The 26,407-nt window shown below is 40.1% G+C and overlaps 1 protein-coding gene across 4 annotated transcripts in view; it reads right to left on the bottom strand.

The window, feature by feature from the left end:
* The window catches only part of zfhx3 (zinc finger homeobox 3), a 222,154-nt gene that overhangs the window by 18,514 nt on the left and 177,233 nt on the right, over positions 1-26,407 (bottom strand). For all 4 annotated transcript variants that reach the window (XM_023332816.1, XM_023332819.1, XM_023332818.1 and 1 more), the window contains one exon: positions 9,811-9,918. In XM_023332816.1, the coding sequence (XP_023188584.1) occupies positions 9,811-9,918 (108 nt within the window). The remainder of the gene's footprint in view (positions 1-9,810; positions 9,919-26,407) is intronic.

The following is a 26,407-nucleotide window of genomic DNA, read 5'->3' as shown; positions in this document are numbered from 1 at the left end:
GTCTGTATCCTAGCATATTAACAGTAGACTGAGTAGAAAAAAAGAAGTGTGGTGAGAAAAGGTGCACCAGCAGCAGGAAGAACTGCAGCCTTAAGAGGATTGTCAAGAGAAATCCATTCCAGAAGAGCCAACGCACACAGACATATACTAGACATGGGCTACAAGTGTCACATTCCCTGTGTCAAGCCACTACTAAACCAGTGACGACATCAGAGGGATCTTACATAGGCAAAGGAACTGGACTGTTACGAAATGTTATTTTCTAAATTAAAGTAAATTCTGCATTTCATTTGGAAATTAATGTCACAGGGTCTGAAGGAAGAGTGGCAAGGCACAGAATCCATGTTGCTTGAAGTCCAGTATGAAGTTTCCACAGTCAGTGATGGTTTTTGGTGCCATATCATCGGGTGTTGGTCCATTATGCTTTCTGAAGTCTACAGTTAATGTAGCCGTCTACCAGGAAATTCTGGAGCACTCATTCTCACCTCTGATTACAAGCTGCATGAAGATGCTGATTTTATTTTGCAGCAAGACTTGGCACCTGCCCACACTTCCACAGGTACTAAAAGCTGGTGCAGTGACCATTCCTATTCTTGATTGACCAGCAAACTCTCCTGACCTGAACTCCATAGCAGATCTATGAGCTGTTGTTAAGAGAACGATGAGAGGCACCAGACCCAACAAGGAAGATGACCTGAAGGCAGCTATGAAAGCAATCTGGGCTTCTACTGCACCTACGCAGTGCCACAGGATGATCCCCTCTATGCCATGGCATACTGATGTGGAGATTCATGCAAGAGGAGGCTCAACCAAACACTGTGAGTGCATAAATACGTACACACTTTTCAGAAGCCTGACATTTGTGCTTAAAACACCTGTATTTGATTGGTCTAATGTGATATCAAACAACAACATCAAACAAACATCAAAATGTGTTGATGACAGAGTCTCATTCAGATCATGTGAGACTTGACCAACAGCTGAGGTTTGTTTCATAAAATGTATGTAAAAGGTGTCATGAAGCCAATCTTTAATAATTAAAGAGAGAAAAGTTTCATATAAACATGCTAAAACCTTTTAATGTACGTTTAAGGCTCAAACAAAACACACAATAGCTCTAGATTAGTCATATCCAAGCATATTCATCAGCAACTTTTTGCAAAGAAACAGTAAGACTACAGTGATTGTCAGGTATGTGTCAGTCTTTTCCATTCTCTAAAGAGACTTCAACTGCTTCACTGGCTCACACATCAAATCAGATTGCAGACCCATTTAAATACAAACAATGCTGAAATAACCAAAATAATGTTTTTCTTTTTTTATTCTTCCTCTGCAAAGCAAGGCTTTCCAAATAAGCTCTTGCAAGCCACTTTAAACATACTCCACTTAAAACAACAGAAAAGGATAACCAACATTTGGCACTGTAGAGGTGTAACTTTAGTGGAACAGCTAAGCATGTTCCACTAAAGCTTTTCCAGTGTTAACTGAAAAGCTAAAGCCACAGAGAATCTGTGAAGTGAAACTGCAGCCGTAGCTCCAGTGGAAAGTGTTTATTGAGAAACTTAAGGAGTTGTCTCACAAACCCCTAACAGCCCTATAAAGAGTTAAATTTGGCCTGATTTGTACAGTTCTTAAGGGGCAAATTGAGAACAGAGGCCACTGGTAAAGGAGGGGTGGTATGGCAATGGGGGGGTCAGGTTAAACAGGGCTGACCACACTCCTACTCCAGACATTAAAATGTCAGCTCCAATCAGGATGAGGGCAGTTGAGGTGATTACCCAGTGGGAGACCTGGCTTAGGACAGAGGAGTCTGTAAGATCTCCCAGAGACACTGAGATCAGCCATGGAGACCCTATTAGGGTGCAGTCACACTCAATCCTATTAAACACATCCACCAATAAACAAAGGAAATGTTAAACAAAAAGAACCTCCCATTCGTTGACATTAACCTTTCAGTCATGGCACTGTGTTCACCAATTCATCCTCCAACTCTGCTCCAGTCCACTCTTTCTTCTGCCTGAAGTCCTCTTGTTAGATAAAGAAAATTGTCATCTCTGGTCCTGTTTTAAAGAACTTTAGTCATTTTAGGTTTGGGATCCAGATTCCAGTTTAGGTGAATTGTTTTGCACAGACAAATTTTATATGGAGCTGAAGTTCATACTTTAAAAAAAAAAGAAGTGTTTTTGAGTATGCAATCTGCACAGAGCCGTTTCCGCTCTCCTTCAGCAGCTCATTATTTCAACAAGCAGCTCCTTGACTATAATTAACATCAACACCCACAAAGTAAGGAAGGATGCTTTCACGCCTTCCAACATAAAAGAGATTAAAAGAGAAGCAAATATAGAAACTGATAAATGATTAATGTGTGTATTTACGTTTTAGTGAGGGTTGAGCTGGTAACTTCAGGAGAGTAAAATCATAAATGTACAGCTACAAATACAGTAAGGAAAGTATCAAACCTCCTCTCAGTCGCATGATTAAGAGAATAAGCATAACAATTATGCTTCCAGACTTGCTCAATTAGCACCAGAGGTGCAACAAGTGGCTGTTTTTGTTCTGAAAGTTGATAAAGATCTGTATTTTCTGGATGAGGTGCTTCATGCTTAAGTGTAGGTGAGAGGGAAGGCATGTAAGGTGAGGAGCTGCACAGGCCTTTCTCTGGTGCAGTCTCTGTCATGGCTAATTAGGACTTCATAAATCTGATCCATTGCTTCTCTAAGGAACAGAGCAACACTATCATCAGCAGTCTGTGACTAACATATAACTACTGATTCCATAGTTTTTTCTTGTCATGGGCAATGAAAAGACTTTTTTGAAACACTGCAAAACCTAGAACTGAGATCAAATCAAAACAATTTTAGTTTAGGTTTATTCCCTCATTTATGTCCAAAAATGATGCAAGAGTTGGCTCAAAAACAATGACTAAAACTGTGCAGAGGACTACCAAAGGGGCAGTGATTACCACAAGCAGGAATAAAAGCAGGCCCCTGTGGGACATGCTTTAAATATCAACTGCTGACAAAGAGTCATACTTTCTGGTTATAAAAAAACAAAAATAACATTTTCATTTTATTTTATCTGTAGTGTCTGATGAAAGGACAATTTTTTAAACTTAAATACAATCAGAAAAGGTGGCATGTGGATTAAAAGATAAATATATTTAAAACGAAGAAAGGCTAAAAAAAAATGTTTAAAGAAAGAAGATGAAGGACTCTTAAATTTTTCTCTGATTTCACCAATGAATCGCTGATTAGGAGAAATATTATTAGGAGCTTATATAAATCTACAAGACATTCACCAATTAAAACTCAGTCTTGCAAATCGTGTACAGTCAACATAAAAGTCAATGTGCATTAAACCTTAATGTTTGTCAGATATTCTTTTTTAATGTCTTCTTTTGCACCTTCACTAGATAGAGAACGTTCAGCTGCAATAAACATCTTCCGTCAAATGCAAAGGATGGCTATTGTGTGAAAGCACCAGCAGGGCATACAGAGCAGGAGAAAAGAAAAAAACAAAACCGCAAGCCAATAAGGTGATTATTAATTCATGCCCCTTTTCCGTAAACCAAAGGCTTTTCTGCTGTCGAGTCCCGTAAGTGAATTGGTCTTTGGCACCTTGTCTCTCTTTCGTAGCTGGACTGTATTAGTCAAGCAGCAAAGGGGGCTGCCAGCGTTCTGCGCTGGTCTCTGGAGCAAATTCTTGCTGCCTTGTTGTGCTTTCAAGTGGAAAAAAGATGGCTGCTGGACAGAGTGACTGACACAGCAGAGGCTGGATTAACCACAATAGGTCATCTACCATTGAAATCTTCCATGAGTGCAAAAATCACACCTGCCCCTAACGTACGTCTTTTTGACAGGTTATCCATATTGTAGAAATAAAAATAAACAGCATACCAAGCGGTATTAAATGGAAAGAGGTGGTTGGTGTTTTGAATAGCATCCCCAGTAGCTGAGATAAGGTGGATGTCTTCTCTGCAGCTTCTATTGCTTGATTACAATTTCATGCCCTGGCAGGTTCAGGCCTATGTTGCTAACATCATAAAAGATCATACATCCTGTCCATGCCATGTTGTAGAGTGAAAAATTAACCTGTTCATGTTGGGACTCCAGGATGCTCTGAGAAGCATTCCTACTGAAACCTTTCACCTTCAACGCGCCGAGACCCTGCAGACACCCTTCAGCTTCTCGCGCTGCGTGAAATCCTCACCTCTATTCCCATGGCGAGTTGGCTATTAATATGGAGATGATTCAACTCCCACAGTGCTACGAGTCATTTTCTGTCTTTGCTATGTTAACAATATTGCCTTTTCTCTCGCCCCACCACCCCCCTTCCACTCCTAACCGGGTTTTTAATCTGTGGCCTGAGTCGGTGCCCAAAGCAATAAAGGGCAGTGCTCCATTTCGTCTTTTATTTCTGTGGTAATTACTATGCAGCAAGACCCAACAGAGCAGATTTCAACTAGGGATGTGGAAGCAAAAATGCACACATTTTTATTTTGCAAAGAGCAAAAAACTAAAATCTGTAAGTTATGAGGAAGTTAAAATGTCCAGCTATGGGGAGAATTTTTAGAAGCCTACAAATTCTTACTATTTCGTAGGCTTCAATGTATAATAGAAGGAGAAGTGCTTCGCCTTAGCAGGACACAGCTCTGAATGTTAGAAACCCTGTGGAAGACTCATAAACACTGAGCTTTCAGGGAGGTGGGTAACAAACAAGGACAATTTATGGCCTATTATCTTCAAAGACAAAAGGAATTATAATTTAAGGGATGACAAACACTGGAAGGACGTGACATGATTATGTAAACGTTTCCACTGCTCCATCTCCCAGGTTCCTACCTGTTTTGTTATTGTTAGCAATAACAAATCACCACTATACTGAATGACCCAAAAGTTAAAGTGGCCATTCTAAACCTGAATAATTGAATTATAACTGAGTGGAGTTGTGCAATTTCAACTTCAACGGTGCTCAAATAAAATCTGCATATGCACAATGTTAGGCGGAGAGCAATTCGAATCATTTGATTTGTGTGTTTCTGGATATGCCACGCCAAAAGGCTAGCAGCACAAAACAGAGCTGAATAAAAAACTGAGAGGGCTGCAATGCCACAGTGTTGCGTCTAGGGGATGCTAATCATCAGCTTCATTATCCAGATTACATGCAGCCGCCGCAACGTGTAAAGCACATCTGCTTCTCCTACCCACAGAACACCTGAATGTGCAGATGTGCTCGCTGAAGCACATCGACCCAAACAGCAGGTGGATATGGAGCCAGAAGCACACACAGATACTTACATGCACACACCCCCCACACACACACGCAGGCTGTATATTGTAAGCACATGCACTGCAGCTGCTCAGTCTTCAATCAGACAGCCATTCAGTTTTAGTGTTGAGATTTAGCTGAAGATAATTTGGAGTTTCTTTCTTGATACATCTGTGTTATTTTTAAAAAAAGGAACTAAACCAAAAACTGCAGTAATACAAATAGCTCAAAGAATCTGTTTGGGGATGTATATTATTGATACTCTTGTAAGATCTTTGTGAAAGAAAAAAAAAACACAATTCCCCCCCCCCCCCCCCCCCCCCCGCTAAATTCAGTGTTTTGAATAACATTTGATTCTGATTAAAATTGTTATGAATGAGGTGTGGTTAGAGATGGCATGATGAAGTCTGATGAATTCAACAAAGGGCATAAATATTTATGTACAGGTTGTGTAAATACTGTATACTCCAGCCAAGAGCAGACTGAATTAGAATTTGTGTGTCATATTTAATTGGTGCAAGACATAACTGTGTCAAAACACACCTACACAATATCCCTAATAGCTTAAGAGTAAAAAAACCCCAACAAAATATGCAAGTTAGAAAATAAATTCTCCAGCTTTTGTGTATGAAGTTGCAAAATGACATATATTCATTTTAATTAGGCAGACAAAAATATGTTAAACTGTCTTAAAACTGTCCATTGTTTCACAAATTGTCCTATACAAATAATAAACAAAACAGTTTATTTATTGTTTGGTCCATGCTAACCATTTATTTTAGTCTACTTATAAGTCTGTCTGTTCCCTGAGGTGTTACAGTTCACAGAGTGTGGATGACCCACACAAAAATATAATTTTTCACCCTTTGCCTCCACCACCTTGTTCTAGCTTGTGTAAATTGAATATAGGGGAAGGCAAGGAGGAATTATTTATCAACTTCCACTAAAGCCCAGAACTGAGACGGTATACTTTTTAGAGAAGCTATACTCATCCTCTTCTTAATGCAACTCCTCATCTCTTCCATACCGTTTAGTAAAAACCTTCGCCATACCGTGTATGCTAAATATCTTAGATCACACTGTGTCCGAGCCTCTAGGCGTATTAACAATTTCCATTTTTTACCCCCCTTTATCACTTCAAACCCTCATCACCTTCTTCTCTAACCCACACTGACTTTCAGCCTGCCTCACTTCCAGCTGCATTCTTATGGATTCATGCAAGTGCTGCAGAAATACATCATCTGCTTTAATAAAGGTAAGGATCCTGATCGTATGCCTTAATCTGTAGATTCTCCACTAGGAGAGGAACAGGCAAGGAGAAAAATGGGAGTGTTATCAATTTATACATATTTTATGCATATCATTTAAGATGACCCTTCAGTGGCAGCTATAGCTAGCATTCACATGCCATTTCAAATTACTTTTGAATTTACATTTTTTTTCTATCCGGGTCTGAATGCAATTATGATAATTCAAAAGTTGCACAACATACAGTGTTTTTTAAGCAAAAGACATCTAAATATATTGTATGCCTTTACATGCTCATACGTGTTTTGTCCCTGTAACAAATAAAAAGCTATGGAATAATGAAGACATCTTTCAAGAGATGACAGGCCAAATACATATGCATTTTACAAAGACTTCTGATGTACCTCTAAATGATTTTAATGAATACTGAGGAGCTGTGCAACAAGAAAGAGAAAATAAGATTGACAGTGGCTTTAAAAAGGGAGGAAGCTTTTTTTCCCCCTTGTGTTCACTAATGCTGCCTATCTGACAGTGGCTGTCATTTGTAAAGGGAACAATGTTGCGCTCCGTTCCAAACAGCAACATGACAACGATGAGAATAAGTATTTCACTCATTCTAATGATGAATTTTAGAAAGATCTCTGGGTCGAACATTAGGAGACTGAACACCTTTTCTGATTGATAACAGATCAGCCATGTTGTAACATCCTATGCAACATTAACTGATAATCAACAGCTGAAACAAGTGCTCCTCTGCTCACCAAATGCATTGTGAGGCATTGCTCCAACAAAAGTTGGAGGTTTTCTGCATTTTCTTCGGAATTGGTATTGTATTTCTAAATATGCAGGAAGTACAAAAAAAAGCCCTTCCTATTAAACTCAAGCTGTCTACTTTTCCCAACACAGCCTTGAACCCACCACACCATCCTACCCACCCACCTTCCTTTCCACTGACATCAAACAGAACCTCAGACCTGGTTCCCTAATGCAATGCTATTTTTAACTAAGCGTTTCTAATAAGCTGCGGGGAAGCTGTAAATTTTTCATATGCAAGCACATATTTCTTTTGTGAAAACACAGAAACACTCTTATTTGCTGATTAGTGACTGACAGAGGAGGAAAGGAACTGAATATGCTTGTATCAAATTGCATGCCTTTCAAAAAGGAGGAATCCTAATGCAAGGAGTCGTCTTCCTGTGCACCACAGGTATGAGTGAATTATTAATCGGCCAGCTCATTTTAATGCTTTTTAAAGTGCTTTATTTTGATGTGCTAAAACATACTTTTAGCCATATTCAGTCAGGCATGCATATCATTATTTCTTCCATCAAAGAGGAGTGTCGCCCTTTCAAAGAGCACAAACAACTCAGCCTCATTTAAAATAGAAGTTCAAATATCAAAGATGTTTTACAAAGGCAAGGCTTCAAACACTGTGATGAAGTTTTTTTTTTTTTAATCTGTACTTTATAGAAACTTTGGTATGCAAAAGGTACGGATTATTTTGCAGCTTTTAACCTGACTCGTGTAAATCAAAACACCTCACAGTTAGACAAGGAAATGAGACGCAAGAAGTTAGACAAGTGAAGAGCATCTATCTAGGCCTGAAACTGTTCAGAGTCATTAAAATCAAGCACCCTTTCTATGGCATACTAGACGTCTAAACTCGCAGCTTTGTTTTTGGTATTACAACCATTGAGATTTAGCTGAGCTGAGAAGAGAGAACTGCAACAAGGTTAAATTTTCCTATCTTAAAAAAAAGACAATAAAGAAAAGCAAGGCAATCAGTAAATAAATGAAGCTTTTTGAGCTTGATGCACTTTGATGCTCTGATGCACATGCATGGTACATAATGGGAAAGAACCTCATTTTGAATTGAAGTGAACTTGCTTCTCATTTATTGGAGTTTTATTGTTTTCATGCCTCTGTCAATTTGTAGAAAAACAATTTTTTTCTATTATTTTTAATACTTGCTCAAAACAATATTACAGCTACATTCAGTTTGCTAACATTTGTTTTAGCATATTAAGTCATGACAAAATATGTGTGTAAAGCTGCAGACATGTTTAAAAGATTATATTGTCTTAGTGGAGAATCACAACCACTATGAGCTAACTAAATAAACTTAAAATGTTATTATTAGTTGCAATAATAGAAGTCATGATAAAATGAATTTAAAATGTCATTTCTCTCTGCATGTAGTCAGAGCATCATAAGCACAATTAATAAATAAATAAAATATACTCATTAACAAATCGGCTTTATTAGCACATGATTCACATTAGATAGTGCAAGTACCATTAAATGATATGTATTAATTGCATTTAATCACAGTTTATAATATTTGATGCTCTTAGGGAATCAGCAGTGGAAAAAATACAATTCTGCAGAAATACCCATCCAAGCAATAATGTCAGACTGTAGGCCTTTGGGGGTTTGCAAGGATCATCAATTTCTATATTCTAATAGCAGTGAACTACAAAACAATTGCCCATCCCTAATGGTAACATAATATTGGGACTCCATTACATGTTCTAGTTACTTTAACACTTCTTGCAAGTATGCCAAAGCTTTCACAGCTATGCACTGTTTGATGAAATTTGAAATGATGTAAATATTATCATGCAATTAAGTTCTCGGAAAGTCTCTGTGTGCATTTCAACAAAAGTATTTAAAGAGTATGGTTTAAAACTAATAACAGAACTCCTTAAAACTTTCCATGTGGTTTCTGAAAGTGTTTAACATTCGAAGAATGAAAAGCAGCAAGCTTAATGAGAAATTCAGACCAGAGACCCCTCCCCTGAACCTGAGCTCAGGCCCCTGCTAAAGACACCCCCCCCCAACCCCCCACCCTCTCCACACACACGCATACACACAACATAATAGATAAACATAGAAATAGAAATCCCAGTATTAAAAAAACATCCTATGCAATCAGTATTGCTAGTGTCCAACTCTGTGTGCCGCAGTTGAGAATGAGGATCACATGGGAGTCTGCACACAGGCCCTGCTCATCTATTGAGCAAAAACAAAACAAGAGTCACATGACACCTCAACTTATCACATAGATTGACTGCTTACCCTATCTGTATTGTTCCTAGCGCAATTTGTAGTGTGCAGTGTTGTTGATTTGAATAGTATAATTTTAAAACAGCCTGTGAAGTTTTTTGTTTTAATTTATTAAAGTAAGTTTAATTTAGTTAGACTTAAGGTCAATCGTTTACATCTCTCAGGAGTTGCAGCCATGCAGCTGTATATAGTGCTCCCTGAAAAAAAGTGTTTTAATGTTGGCCTTACCTGTCCCTTTGGTGAGCTCCTTCTCCCCCCCACTTTCTCTGTCTTTGGTTTGGTCCTCCTGATCTGTGGTGGTCTCACTAGCAGCCTCCACATCCTCGCTCAGCTCTCCTGAAGGGGGAGGGAGACCGGAATATGTAAATCACCACACCATCAGAATTGGTGGAAGCACTTAAAGGGACGGCAGCAATTTTTTTTTTCTATAGGAGCTCGCAACAATTACATTTGCTGACACATAGTTGCAAGGCTAGCAGACAAAGAAGACAGAATCTGCTTTCTATTCCTGTAGTATCTGATAACACTAATATTTAGTCAGACTTGAATTATTAAATCAGTTGAATCATGAGGGAAGAGGAAAACAAATATTGATTCATAGAGGAAAGAATGTTTTTTTTATTCTTATTTAGTATGGATACAAAACTGCAAAAGGAAAAAAAAGACGTGTTCTAGTAGATGGAAAAATAACTGCATCCTTCAAGAAATAGACATTTTATCACACACCATTCTCTCACACACATTTTACTGTCCCCTGCTGCAATCTGCTAAATTACTAACCAATACCAATAACCCACTTTCTCTTCTGTTATTCTACTATTAAAAAAATCATAAATATTTAAAACTTTCAGGCCAAAAATTCAATGTATTTTTATGCCAAGTCAAAGTCAGAAATCCCCTGTAACCATCTTAAAAGCATTAGCTCGATATATCAGGGCCATTTAGGAGCGTCAAAGTCCCAACAATGGATATCCAATAACTCCATTTGTAAGTAACACACAGAGGAAAAGATAGCAAAAACAGATAATAAAAAGCGCATCAATCATGTTTATTTCCCTCCAGTGCCCTGTGAACATCCCCTCTGCCTGTTAAGTTTGTTTAAAAGTAGAGAGACTTGCATGCAACAGCATTGATTTGACAACAGTAAACTAGGCCACAGTCGATAGGCTTTATCAGTTATTACACAAGTCAGCTAATTCTCAGCAAATGTACTTAAATGCTCTTTTGAAAATGCTTTCATGCCTCGGTCTCTACTCTATGAGCTATTGATATATTGACAAAAGTACAACAGCTACTGAAATATCCTGGTCAAGTATTCAGCCCTGCAGTCATCGCGCATCTAGTTTGAGCTCACTACCTAAATACCATGAGCCAAAACCGCATTCATAACATTACTCTGTCTCTCATCACTCCCTGTTAATTCTCTCAATTAGTGAATGCTCCTGCTCATCAACAAACCTGCTTATTAAGGTCAGGGTCATAACTGAGATATATCCTAAAACAAACAAACAAACAAACAAAATCCACGGTAAATCTTCAGTTGCTTAAAAATTAATTGTTACAAGAAAATTACTGGAATAAGAAACATAACTTTTCACACAACTGCTTCACTGTTTAAAGAGGTTATGCTGTAACAAAAAACAATAACAAAAAAACAATACAATAATTGAATGGGAAACACGTTTTACATTCCCAACCACAAACTAGCAAGCACTTGCTGCTTACCAATACAGTTGTTGTAGGAAACAGCTGTCTGAGAGGATTCAGAAGTGTAAGGATTCTGGCTATCCATTGTTTAAATAAACATTTTTAAAGGCAAGGCTAACACATAGAATAGAAATAATTACGTAATTTTTAAAAATTCTTTAAATGTAAAAAATCTAAATTCTATCTAGAACATTCCGGGCTGCTGAAAGAAACACCAATTGTTCTCTAAGAGTCCAAAATCTTGTGCAGGGTCGTTTAATTCCATCTACCTCATGTCTGCATAAATATCCACGGCTGCATGAGAATTGGGATGCTGTGCAGTTGCATAGGTGCTTAGATTACAAAATAATCCCCAGGTAAATTTTTTTAACCTTTAAAATTGGGGCAATGTGTCATTTTCTGCTATGTGACACATGTAGTGAGACTAATTCTCCACCCACACATCAATACTTACTTTGTTCTCAAACATTACTGTGATAGGCAGCCTACATTTTAAAGCTATTTAGCTTCCGTGTACCCGCCCCCAAAATCGAGCACAAACACGTTACCTGCACATATGTGTACGCATACGTTTCTTCCCCCCATCATGTTTTTTATTCTGCTTTATCGAGATGTTTAATCAACATGCATGACAATTTGAGCCTGCACAACACAGAACCCCATACATAATTTATACAGAAATGCAGACGTATGATTCCAGCAGCGCTTTCACATCTCTAAGCGGCAAATGGTTTTGCCCATTTCTTGTCTCATCTACAACCGCATTACAGAATGATTAAAGCTAGGTCGACTTTAATTAATGAAAGGTCACGAGTGGCCTAAGAGTAGGATGCAAATGGAAGAGACACTAAAACTGCAGCTGCGGATTAACTCTGGAAATAGATTAGGAGAAACACTCAAAGCTATGGCACTGGGCCATTTCTAACCCAAATCTGAAAGATGTAAAGGACAATAGCCTGAAGGTTGTCTTCTAATTAATTGTCTTCATTAACCATTCTAATACAATGATATGAAACAGTTCCATTAATCTAATCATGCAAGCTGAATAAGCCTATTGCCGACACAAAGATTAAACTCATCTGTTCTGAGCATATAAATTTCAGCCCTGCTCTGCCAGCCACTCAGTGGGGACAGTTCATGGGCTCTCTGTTTCAGCGTCTCCCAGACAGACACACACACACACACACACACGCACCCCCCCACACACACGCACATCATTCAGGCGCTTTGCAGCCTTTCCCCATGAGTTTTTCTTCCTTGCCTGCGACTGCAAAGGCCTACTCAAACCCATAGGTGTCACTCTATACAAGCTGGGAGAGAGCAACTTGCTCGCACACATTAATGAGGTGCGGGGGGAAGGGGCCGAACAGCATCAGACAGAAACACATGGGGAAAGGAAAACGGGAAGAAATATGTGGAGATGACAAAAGCAGATGCTATGCAAAAGCTGTCCGGTGAAGATGAGACACTGAAAATGGAAAGATTACCTTCAGATGAGAGAGAGCAGTCTTCCTTTTCCCCCCGAAGAGCAGTGATTACACTAATGCTAATCAGACTGACAAGCACAAACGGCCTAATAAATAATTGATGGTAACCACTGCACTTTCCAGTATTCCTTCCCAGACTGTAGAGAAGAGCAGCAGCAAGTAATAATAGTCACTCTGGATATCTTTCACTGGGTCAGGCTCCTCCTCCGTCCGCGGCCTCAGCTGAATATACCGCTATGATGGTAACTGCCTTTTAAAAGTGCGGAACTGCAGTCCCACCTGAAAACGGCTCCCGTGGTTCTCAAACTATTTTCTGCTGCATATTCAGTTCTCAGACAATAACACTAATGCCTGCTGCCGTTTGACATGCATGTGCCCAGGATCACCCCTGTGAGGGATGAGTTGAACTTCTTCCTCTGCCGGGCTTCTGAGTTCTTGGAAGGAAGGTTGCGTTCTGCCTCCTTCTGGCTGTGGCTCTGTCCATAAGCCCTCATTACTCTCATTATCATTATCAAAGCTGCTGTCATCAGTTTTAGCCAGGTGTCACAGGGTTGTACAGTAAATCAGATAGGTGTGCGCCCCCCCATGCTTTATCCCAGGGTGGACAGCTTCCTTTTCCATAGCGCTGTTCTGTCGGATAAAAAGCAATCTTATTTCACACTTCAGAGACTCCATCTTTCTCCCCTACTTCGTCTTTTAAGCATCCCCCTCTGCCTCCCCCAACACCCAGTGCTCCCCTTCCATGTATTAAAGTTGGCCTGACTCTGGACTAGAGGGCGCAAAATGAAAGTGACAGGAGGGTACCATGGGACAATGAGACATAGGACCCATGCTGAGAGCTTTCATGCATTGTCCGCTCCTCATATCAGCACCTCTGCACTCCGTACACAGGACACTCCTCCCTCTTCTAAAGCAAAATAAACAGCAAAACCCTTCCAACTTTTAATACCCCCACCCCACCGACACTGTTAGAAGCTGTCTCCTCTCCTACACAAGGTGCACCTCATAAAACCTCAACTGAGAAAAACGTCCAAAAACAAAGACAAAATGTGTGTTTCTTATCAGTAACAATAATTGCCACTTGCGTTACTTATTAACTAAAACTAAATTAAGAATGGACACACTGAATATGTACATATATATTTGAAATGGCTGTCAAAACACTCAAACTGATAGAAAAATTGAAATCTAAGCAACAATACTTCCATCAAATTAAAGCACCCTGGTAATATCTCAGAAAATGAATGCACCGAATATGAGGGAGCTTGGCTCATGCAAAATGAATGTCTATTTTGTCTCTGTGCTCCACTCACACATGCCCTCGCTCCCTGCTCTCCCACACAGTATCACGGTTTTTGAAAGGAAAGACGAGTAAGGCTACTTCGGTGCTGCTGGTCAGTTACGTGTTAGATTCCTGACCTGTCTATGGGGGACTCGCTGGTCTCTCCCTGCTGGCCCTGCTCTGACCTCAGGATCCAAATGTGAATGAATACTTTGTGTATCCAATGGGCTGAGGGCAGGAGGAACGAAAAGGGTGCAAGAGCAGCGGAGGAGAAGGTGCAGCGGGTGGAGGAGGGGTAAAGAGTTAAGGCAGCTAATAAGGAAAAAAAAAACTTTATAGAGCAAGTTAATCACAGACAGTTTTAGGAGCTGCAATGGAAGCGTGTCAGTAACCCCTCCTTATTTGAGCCATTGCTTCATCTTTGGTACATGCACATCACGCCAGCCTATAGGTCCTCATTCTGATTCCCCTTACATCTCAAAGTCAATACTGTTCCGTGTTATGGGAGATAAAAAAGATTTAAAAAGCACTCTCATTGCAGCTCATTTAACCATTTTCTATGCTCTTGGTACTTATTCAATTAAAAATATTTTCCCTAATGTGTTACCTCTTGGGAAACTAATTAGAAATACTTATTGCAGTAATGACATGTTTAGAAACATTACAAATAAAGTAAAGTGTGCTGCTCCAATTCTTTTGTCTTTGTGTTTTACTCGGGTGATAAAGGAGAGGAGGATCTAGGTTAATGTGGCTGCAGACGGGGACTGAGCATGCAAGGACTGCTCACTCTTCAGCTCCATTTGATACACACAACACATGTGCACACACACACACACACACAGAACCCTGACTTTGTTAAATGTCTAAGATGATGGCGGCAAACTAACACATATTACATCCACAATGGAAGATGCAGGCTGTACTTTTCCCTTTTCCCTGATAGAATGGCAGGCTGAAAGCCTGGAAAAGGGGCAAAAGCATCATTGGGCAATACTCTTTTATCTACTCCGCCTGAGGGACATTGTCCTGCACAAAGAGTCACTCTGCCTCTTTAGTTACTCGGTACAGCAAGCCATCCCCCTATACCCCTTATTCTGCACCCCCCGTCTCACCATGCATTTATGCTTATCGTCTTCCACTTCTGCCTGCTTTTAAATCAACCTCTTTTTGTTAATGCGCCTTTCTTTCTTCATTTTCCTCGAGCTCAAACTACAATCCCCTTACTTTGTTTGTGACTATTCAAAGGAGCCAAGCAGTTCATGGGCAGGGGGATAGATGAAAAAAAAAAAAAAAAGGCATCACCGCTGTCATGAAGGGCAATCACATCAACTCTGAAATATTCACCAGTGGCTTGGAAAATGCGATGGTACAGTTATGACAGGCGAACACTCTAGCCCCCGTCGCCCCCACCCGACTCCTGACTCAGCCCCCACCACGCCGGCCCCTCTCTCCATCAGGGCGGAAGCACGGTGGACATTCTGAATATGTATAACCCGGAAAATGTATTGATTTTTCATTTGGCGAAGAGGGACACACAAAAATCACATAACCTGAAACTGTCACAGCTCTTCTGTTCATAGCTCATCTCTCCTGATGTTTGGCTTTTGCCACAAAATCTCTTTAATTACCAGGTATAGTAAGCTTCAGAGCCTTTCTCCACAGAGACTATGCCACATACAGCCTGCTGGGCTTAACAAGACAGCCCACATCTATTATATATGACATACACCCAGCAGCTTTTGTTTCATATCTAACTAATAAGTGCACTGAATGTGACTATACCCACAATTTTTATTTTTTTTTTACCATACAAAGATATAGTGCAAAAAGCTTTCTTGAGGGAAGCCTTGAAAATAACAAAATGCAGCGTGACACATTAAAAAGGCCTTTTCATATGAAAAGATAATCCTGAATGGTCCGAGCACTTATTTCATGGGCTTTTCTGAAGCCCCACTGCTTAACATGAATTTCTCCCATTGATCCAAGTTTTTTCAGGTAGCAGGCAGGTCCCCCTATGTTTCACTGAGTGTGCACACTTGTGTATATCTGTGTCCATTAACAGGTACTTATCTGTTTATCTCTCCTTTTAGGCACTGCAGACCAGTACAGTGAACTGTCTGAAAAAGATCTCTGTCTGTCGATTTATCGAATGTACCATTTGCATATCTTTGTAGTGCTTCCATCTGCCTGTGGACCGTTCTGTGGTGGTATTAGCTCAGAAAATCAATGCTGCCATGGCGGGATGTATGCAGCCCCTACCTCTGCGCGTGCTTAGAGTCCGGCTTATAGCTCCCACATGAGTCCTATTTACATGAGTCCTGCTGGTACAAGACCCCACACCCCACTCCTTTCAGTTCTTCAAATCTTTGTAAACTTAAAGTACACAAACATATTTCTCAGCTTGCCTCCCAAGAGTAGGCGGGTTTGCCATCCTCCTCTGTGGTCATATTGCCTCCCCGTTTCCATCCAAAGCCCTGAGCTTGACCGTCTGTTTGTTTATGAAAGCGTACGCAGAGATAAAACAGAATCCAACAAGGTTATGAATACCAATTTTGCTAATCAATTTTATTTCAAATCTAAAATGTAGGGTAGCATTGATGCGTGTTAGCTCTCAAAAGGTCGAGCGGCTTGCTGAGTTCAGATGTTATATGTTAGTAGAAAGGAAAGGTGGAGAAAGGTGTGATGTGTTTCATTTTATTTATTCATTTATTACACTTATTTCTGTTTGTTACATCATGCCGCTATACATTTATGGATGGAGAAAGCACATGAGGATACCTTAGTGTTGATATAAATTTTTCTTGCAGAGACTGTAGTGGATGTGGAGGGAAACTTTTCTTCTCGTTTGCAACTGGCTGGTTACTCATAGCTAATTGCTAAAGAAATCCAATGATTACACTGCAGAGGCACTTTAAAACATCCTGAGAGAGCAACCACATATTGGGCAAAGGGAAAAAAATAAAAGCTCACTCCACCTCCATCTATTCAATTTCTAACACAAATCAAACATAGGAAGCTTTCTTTTACCATTTGTCTTTCTTTCTGCCCCTCTTTGCATAGACCATCCATTACTTTCACATGAAATATGAAAAGGCAATATCCTCTCTGTGTTTGTACTGAAGCGTAATGCGATTGTGTTGTCATTTATAGGAAATAATCACAAACCTCTCTTTCATTTTCCAGTTCAAATAACCATGAAAAATTAGCCTTCAATGTCAGGGAGGACAACAAAGGGATGCACACAGACTATTGCTCCACCACTGCGCTTGACATTTCGCCTTAATAGGAAAACGGCTGGTTGTTTCTATCTTTCTTTTCCACCCCAATCTTTTTCTTCGGCTAACCTCATTTTTTTTTTTACCTAATTAAAAAGTTCTGCACTCAGATCTTTGCAAATCTTTGCTGTGTCTTTATTCACCATGGCGGGTCGGTGTGCAAGAGGAACAAAAAATTGGAAGGTTAGAAAACTCTGGTCCTACACACAGAGTGCCCCCTGCTCATTAGCACCCCTTCCCCTGTCCGTTAATGGCCAGTGCAGAGGAGCCACTAAGGGGCCCAGGTCGCTGTGACTACTGTCCAGTAGCCTGATAAATAAATAATTCAAGCGCTATCAGACTCTCTGGCAGCAGAGCAGTCCCAAAAACACACACTCAGGACACTGCTTGTAAAGGCCTTCCTAACTGATCAGCATTTAGCCCTTACAAACGATGTACAACTAGAGATATATGCAAGATCCAACACAATTAGCCTGAGCTATCGTCTGAGGATCCTTTTAATTCAGAAAATCTTTATTTTCACTCTCAGCAGCAAAGTAATAGTAACTACCTTGTATGCTGCTATCAATAAGTGTGTAACAGGCAGACTGCCTTTCGCTTTAAATAAACACAAGGCATTTTTCAGTGCACTTATAGAAAATGCAATTAAACTAATTGAATTTAAGAAAACATCACAATCCAAAAAGACTGACAAAAAAAAAAAATCAAAGTTTCAAACCTTCAAATTCACAGAGACTCCTGGTATACTTGTGAAGTTAAAGGAAACAACAGCAACACTGATCATGCACCAATCAGGCTTAACCTTGTGATCACTCAGATTAACAAGGGCCACATTCTGATGGTCACAGTAAGTAAAAACCGTAGATCTTGTAGGAGGTTTACAGTCTGCTGGCACCAGGATGTACTTATAGGAAGAAGCCAATCCAGTGCAGGCAAAGCGATGCCTTGGAAAATGTTCTGCTAGTTATCCTTGATTCCTGTCATTCTTACAGAGGTTTGTATTAAATTAGCACCAACCTGAGCATTGCTTAAGACCTCCAAAGCCTTTTGAAAGAGAATACTCAGTTATGTCTTTGGGCTTATTCAGCAGAATAATGTCTCCAGCCACAAGAGAGGAATGCTTCAAGAATGACTTGAGAGGTACAACAGAATATAAGGTGTCAATGTAGCCTCCAAATTTCCCAGATCTCAATCCAATCAAGCATCTGTATGCTGCATAAACAAATCCAATCCACCTCACAATTTACAGGACTTTAAAAAAATTCTGCTGCTAACGTCCTGGTGCCAGATACCACAGTGCCCCTTCAAGGGTCCAAGAGAATCTATGTCACACTGGGTCAGGGCTATTTTGGATCAACTATTAGACAACTGTTCATAATGTTATACAAAATCGGTGCATAGGTTCATCACAACTAAAAGTCCACTGAGATACAGTATTTTGCCCTTGATCCTTTGGCAAAGGCTTAGGGCAGGTGAAAAAAAACCCCCATCTCATGTGATTAGCATCTTTTTTATTTATTTGTAGTAATTTACTTTCACATAATTGTGCCTGAGTCATTTACTTCTTTAATTATACAAAGTTCTTTAAGTTTTATTTGCAAAGCATAGGGTACAATTAGAGGCTGGAATGTTAGACATGAAGATGCTGGAATGCAGTGCCTAATAAAAAGAGTTATTTGAATGTCAGACACTTGACATTAAAAACAAATACAGATTAAATGACTTCCTTTACAACTGCTGTTGACTATTGCTGATAATTAGTGGATTAATTAACCTATAAGAAAATGCTATAAAGTTTAAACAGGTGTGATTGAATGCAAGCAAATTTTGCTTTGCTGTAAGACTGAGAAAGTGAGCCGAAACCTCCTACAGGGAAGGAACTGTGCTGCCCGCTGTGCTGCTCTCCAGAGAAGGAGCCTTGGAGTGATTACAGTCAAACATTGCTACTCAGTTAACTTTGGCTCAGCCACAAGAGAGGGAGAAGACAAGACAAGAAAGAGAGAAGGGAAGAAAGAGAGACAGAAGGGAAGGAAAGAAAGAAGGAAAAGAAGGAAGGAAGAAAGCAAGGAAAGGGAAAAGGAAGGAAGGAAGGACAGAAAGAAAGGAGGAAAGAAGAAAGAAAAAAGAAAGATGACATCACACAAAATCAAAATCTCTTAGAAATAAAAAAGAAACAAAGTGACTTGTAGTGTCTCATACTGCTCATGTGTCTTTTACCCAGTACTAAAAGAGAAAAACCTTAATCACTGAGGTCAAATTATTATTTTTTTTCTTTTTGGGTTTTAAGGCTGTCTGATGTCCAAAAGCTTTAACACACCCTTACCTTGACAAAAAAAAGTTTTTAAAAAATACAGCCAAGAACAGCTCTGTAGGGGAGCAGAAATTAGAGAGACAGTTCACATGTCCTTGGATTCTGAAGTAGAGGCCAATTAAATGGCTTTGCAGCATCCAATTTGTGCTGAGTGAACAGGTATGAATGTTGGGGTGGGGGCTTCATGGCAGCGGGCATAAAGAGGACAGAGCAGAGCGCACTCTCAGAAAGGTGCCAGCTAACTCTACTGTCAGTGGATTTCTGAGTCTTGCATATTCGCAGGACGATAGGATGATACAACGCAACATTATTTAATGTAACTTTAACTTTCACAGAGAACCATTGGTGTTTTGAGCATCATAAGTACTCACAGGACACCAGCTCTTCCAGTACAGCCTCTCCTCTGTTTAATGCTGACTGAGCACAGACTTATGGAAATAAGTGGGTCTGGGTGGTGAGGTTCATACCCTCTCAGAAGCATGGTCAGGGAATTAACAGTCTCTCCCCTACAGAGACCTGGCCTCCTGCTAAATTGGTATCATGTTTTACCACATCTTGCATTTTTATTGTATATGCATGCTGTTGTTAGTGTTGCTGTTATAGTTATTTTTAATATAATAGGAGCTCTTATTGTCTTTGCTGCGGAAGACTCTTCTCACTCATTAGCCAAAAGTTTGAGAGCTGGGGTGAGAGCCCAGTAAGGTACAAATTTAATTATTTATCTCGCTGGTTGGCATTTTGTTGCAACTATAAGGCCTAAAGGCAGGGCCTCTAACTAGCAAAGGGCTGTCTCTGGAGAACTGCTGGAGTAAACAATTGAGAAAATGTTATGCCAGGGGTGTCAGTTACCAGGAGAAAGCAAACACTAATCACTAAACTAATCATTAAAACACCCTGCCTACGATAATATGGCTCTCTGTGGATTTGTGGTTCCTCCCCTGTGTACTGATCCAACATCCTAAAGCTCCATCATGCCCTCAGCCTCAGTCCTGGCTCTTGCTCATGAATAGGCACCAATACAGATCCCTCCTCTTCATTCAGCCATGGTCTCTGTTGGCTCAAGACAGGACCGGTGGCCTCTTGAGAAGGCTGTGATGAGAATTCATTTCTACCCATTATGTGCTCTTGTCCACTGCCTGAGTTCATCAGTTCAGTGCAACCAAGTCAATGAAAGGGTCTGTAATGAAGCAATCAGATGCAGCCTGGTTTTCTGGGCCCAGCACTCCATTCTTGGGTACCAGATCCCATCTCCCAGTGCAGAGCATGGGGCTGGGGTGGAGGGGGGTGGGCTCCAGCAAAGGAAGAGTGGACTCAAACTGCACAGACATTAATTCAAAACCTTATCTTTCATAGACTGGAGGATAAGCTGCTCTAACATGTGTTTCACACCAGGTCTTCTGGTTCCTGCAGTTTCAGAGAATCAGTTTGTGAAAGATCCGTTAGTTTATTGAAGCTAACCCCGTAAGTGAGGAATGGTTGTGTCACACTGTGTAATGTGCAGCTGGCAGGACCTGTTATTTCTTCTACATACACTTTTTTGGGTCAATTGGGAGTGCCTGCCTTCACTTCTTCAATTTTTCTAAACTTGTGGAAAATAAGAGGAGTTTCAATTTAATCTGTGTTAAGTCCTAATTTGTGACTCAAAGTACTAGCACATTTAAAGAAATTAGGATTGTGCGAGAAAGTGCAACATTTCTTGCCAGTCGTTTCAGAAAGGGAAATGGACATTTTAAGCACAAAGTAAAATATTTCGAGCTTTTAGTTTTTGCCATTTTAATCATTATGGCTTGCAGATAATACCCCACCCCCCACCCCCTGGGAAAAAATTCAGTTTCTTGGAAAATTTCAATATCACATTAGACCAATCAAAAAAATAATGCCTTAAACACAAATTTCAGACTTCTGAAAAGTATGTACATTTCTATTCACTCAGTACTTGATTGGGCCTCCTCTTGCATGAATCTACAGATCAATGTGCCATGGCATGGAGGTGATCAGCCTGTAGCCCTGCATAAGTGTAATCAAAGCCCAGATAGCTGGAGTCAGGTCATCTATCTTGTTGGTTCTGGTGTCTCTCATCTTCCTCTTAGCAACCCATATATTTTCTATGGGGTTCAGGTCAAGGGAATTTGTTGGCCATCAAGAACAGGAACACCATGGTCACTGAACCAGCTTTTGATACCTTTGGCAGTGGGGACAGGTGTCATGTCCTGATGAAAAATGAAATCAGCATCTACATACAGATCGTCAACAGAGGGAATGGAGGTTGCTTGACAATTCTTTCAAGACTGCAGTTCTCCCTGTTGTTGCATCTTTTTCTACCACACTTCTTCCTTCCACTCAATGTTCTGTTTAGGTACTGCTTGGTAACAGAACTCTGAACAGCCAGCTTCTTCAGCAATGACCTTCTGTGACTTACCCTCCTTGTGAAGGGTGTCGATGACGTTATCTTAACATCTGTCAAGTCAGCTTTCTTCCTCATGATTGTGCAGCCAACAGACTCAGAGTGAGAGATCATTTAAAGGCTCAGGAAACTTAGGAAGTGTTTTGAGTTAATTAGCTGATAAGGGTGTGGCACCATGAGTTTCCAATAATTACCTTTTCACAGTATTCTAATTTTCTGAGACACTGAATTTCGGGTTCACAAGTCATAGTCCTCAAAATTACAATAAACAAAGGCTTGGAATATATGATTCTATAAAACATATGAGTTTCACTTTCTGAGATGACTGGTAAAAAATATTGCACTTTTATACAATATTCAGTTTTTCTGGATAGACTAGTATATAGGTATCTTCAAGGTTTGTTTTAATCAGGGTTCAGCAATAGGGCACCAAGCCAAAATACATAACATACACAATAAAGTCTGACAACACCAAATATGCTCAAACATCACTATGGTATTTAAAGAATGTACTAGATTATCCTTCTCTACATTCTTCCATTAAAGTTTACTTCTTCATTCACTTTCCTAGCTTTAGCCAAAAGACCCCACAGCTGGATTCTACCTGACAAGAACCCCTTAACAAGCAGCAGTCATTAACCTCAGGAGCAGGCAGCTGCCATGTGATGTAGTGCTCTCGGCCTGCTGCAGAAGGGCCCTATTGATCCCAGACATACTTGGTGCCTTCCTGGATGTTTATAATCAATATGCAAATGGCCAGCTGCATTGATTCGATATTAATTTTCAATTAGGGAATTCTCGTGGGGTCCTTAGGGGTCAATACAGAACCATTCAAAGGGAAGGCTTGAGCAAGTTGCAGGCATTGACGTTCCTCCACCCTAGACAACTTACTTACTGTTTATTTAGCCTGCCGTGTTGTAAGTCCCGATTAAGGCTTCAGATAATGGCCAGAGAGACAGATGAACCTTTCTGCACTTGTGCAACACCCATTAGATAAACTGGATTTTGGTCTGAAGGGCTTGTCCAAACTAATAAGTCATCATTTCACACATTGTGTAGTTTCCTGTTCTGTTAAATCAGTGGAGGCAGGAACAGTGACAGTATAAAAAACAAACAAACCTTTCCATATTTTTATAAGACTTTCACCACTAAGAGATAAATTGATGAGCACATGTTTATGAGCAAGCATACAACAAATTGTACATTTGAGAGCTGCTCATGAAGTTATTTAGAGCGTGTAAATAGGTACAAGAAAACAGCAAACATCAGATCTTTTTTATTGACTTATCTTTAATTAGTTTTCAAAGTCGGGTCACCAGCAGAGCAAGAATTGCCACAGTTGTAGCACTGTTTGACCAAGCTGATGGATCAAGCTATGAGATCCAAATTGTATTTTATCTATGTCATATAAATGAAATGAGCAAACACAATGAGGGTGACTAAGGTTTTTGCTAGCTGACAGCAGGGTGGCATTTGAAACTTTGCTCATCAGCTGAAAGTTTCAGATAAAGTCAAATAAAACTAGAAAAATGTATAGTCTGACATGAAGAAGAGGATCCAACCACAACTGTATAACTTCAGCTTCAAATTTCAAAGACACATTTGAGATGAATGGGATTTGGTCGGACAATGAGTTTGACTAATTTTATTATTGCATTCCTCAGTTAGCAGATCAGTTAGCATGACTTTAACACATTGTTAAGGAGGTCTCCATTCAGAAAACAATTCTAATTTGGCTGATAACCCTCAGTATTGTTTAACATTTTGCTTTAAACGCTGTGAACACTCTGGGAAAGATTACAGCTTTACAGCCATGCTAACTCAGAGCAGACTAAGGAGTGAGCATGTGAAAATTGCCAAGAGTGTAACAGAGATAACCTGGTTGGACTATTTGCTGGGCTCTCCTGAAGATGCACCGCCTGAGGTAATTGGTTTAGGGATAACATTAATTACCACATTCCTCATTAATGGATGAAGCCTTTATTGGTTCCATTGATCAGCTGGACCTGTTAGCCATCATCCTTAGCAATGGTGGATGTAACAAGCTTACATATTGGCATATCAATTAATGCAATCAATTCCTGTCTAGCAGTTACAATGCATCCTACTCGCTTCTCTTTTACCATACCCACTTACAATCTCAACTAGCTTCCCTCTATCATGGGGTCTGGAATACAGATTTAAGTCAAACAAAAGTTTTGTTGGGGAAAAAAAAATATTTAGTTGAATTATTTAATACAACCAACAATTAAAACTTTATGTAAAGGTTATGTTAAAAAAAATTAACTTTAATTACTGGAATTTATCAATCCCAGATGAAGAAAAGGAAATCAGCTTGTATTGTGAATTATAACAGGTTCAAATGAGAATATATGAACATTGCCTCCGTGGGTTCAGTGTCCCGTTGTATAAGTCTTTGACTTAAAGACAAGTCTTAAGGTGAAAGCCGACTATTTTTCTAAGATCAGTGTGCCTTTTAAGAAGGCACAGATTACAACTTGGAATCCTTCCTCTGTCATCCATGCTCAAAAAGGGGTGACAGACTTCAAACACTAGGCTGTGGTTGCCTGGTATAACGTGGTGAAGTGGGTAGAACATCAGCAATGAATGAAGGAGTCGGGTGAGATAACTGAAAGCACACCATGACAAAGTGGAGGGATTTACTGTTGGGCCCGCAGCACTTCATTTGCCTAATAACAGATCATTCTATAAGAAAGTGGCTGCTCGGAGGGGGGATATCAACCAACGAGGATGTCTCACTCGCAGAAATCCTATTTGAAGACAACACCTTCTGAGCGCTCATCCTCCTCCACGCCTAAGACGATCCACGCGCATGACAGGGCCCATTAAATATGACGCCCATGTAACCTTGCTCTTTCTGCCTCTCTTTTCCAACAGGAACAAAACCGATAGCCAGAGAGGAGGGGCATTATGTTATGACTGAGCATGTAACAGGAGGGGTGGTGTTCATTTTAAAAAGATGTCTTAAATATCCTCCTCTAAGACACCTGGAGCCACCTCTTCAAAAGTAGGAGAGTGTAAGAAGACGAACAACAACAACAAAAAGAGTTCTTCATTTACCAATATCCCATTAATGCATCCCATTAATTAATGTTTTAGGCAGGTTTTTAGTTCACTTACGCCTTAGTTGTGTTTCCTTAGCTCCAAAACAACCTGCATTGCACTCTGCATAAACACCACACACAGGCCTCACACATAGGCCCCTTAAATCCACTAGGGAAATGCTACAGATTCATTCTTATGTGTCTGCAAGATAAGTAAATATAGATATAGGGAAGATGATGACAAAGAGCTATTATCTGCAACTACGCCCACTGAGCTGTAACACAAACACATTCCATGATTATTTCTTTAAATACACCATGTGGAAAAAAAGAAAATCTGCCTGTGGAGTTCACTGGGAGCAGCACAGAGAAAACAGATTCATCGGACAGTGTTAAATGTCGAGGGGGGGGCCAGATGAACAGGCAGTCAGACGGACAGCTCTTTCTTACTCTGTGTGGGACCTCCTGTATGCCCCTGTCCCCCGAGCGGCACACAAGTGGGCTGAGCAATTAACAATTTCATGCTGATTGCCTGAAGCGTGTTTTGCTATGCCATAAAGATAATAGCATGAAGGGTGTAGCGGCAGGCCCCCCAGTCCCTCTCCTCTGGTGTTCCTCTATTGCTTCCATCTCTCAATTCTCTCCTGTGTAATTCACATGTTGAAATGGTGCACTGCCTGCTTGCTTTATTAAAGACCGTCTCCCTGCTTAGAGGGCGCGTTTAAGAAAAAAAAATATATAAAGATGACTCCCTGAAGAGTAAACAGGGATGATTATTAAAGGGAAGGAGAAACTAGAGTCTTGGTCTCCCACTGGCTTCTTGATTTGAAAGTCTAATTTGGCAACTGCACACAACAGGCGAGCAGGTATACAAAACAAACCGGTTCCATTTTGAAGCATGCTCGCCTTGGATTCTGGTGACAGCCGTCTTCTTCTTTCTCTACCTCAACATGGCATGACAGCAATCCACTTTGACCATGGAGCTTACCACTGTGCAACAGGAATATCTGTGAACCAGCCAGTAAACCTGTGACTCGTGTTCAGAACAGACAATATCAAAGAGTCTCAGAGGAGGGAAAGAACATGAGACATAAGCAGTTGTCGGAAGCAGGAGAAGTGATTTTGACTCTGAACAGAAATACAGGCTGCATCCTGAGTAGCCTTAGGCCTTAAGAAAATATAAGCTTTATAATAATGAATAATAGTGGATCTCAGTGACTTTTAGGTTCTCATGTTTTACGTGTTCCAAAGAAATGAACACAATTTTTAAAGAATAATTTCTCTGAATTAAGTA

Source organism: Xiphophorus maculatus, chromosome 4 (genome assembly GCF_002775205.1).
Source record: "Xiphophorus maculatus strain JP 163 A chromosome 4, X_maculatus-5.0-male, whole genome shotgun sequence".
NCBI classification, from domain to species: domain Eukaryota; kingdom Metazoa; phylum Chordata; class Actinopteri; order Cyprinodontiformes; family Poeciliidae; genus Xiphophorus; species Xiphophorus maculatus.
This window is presented reverse-complemented; position numbering and strand designations above follow the sequence as displayed.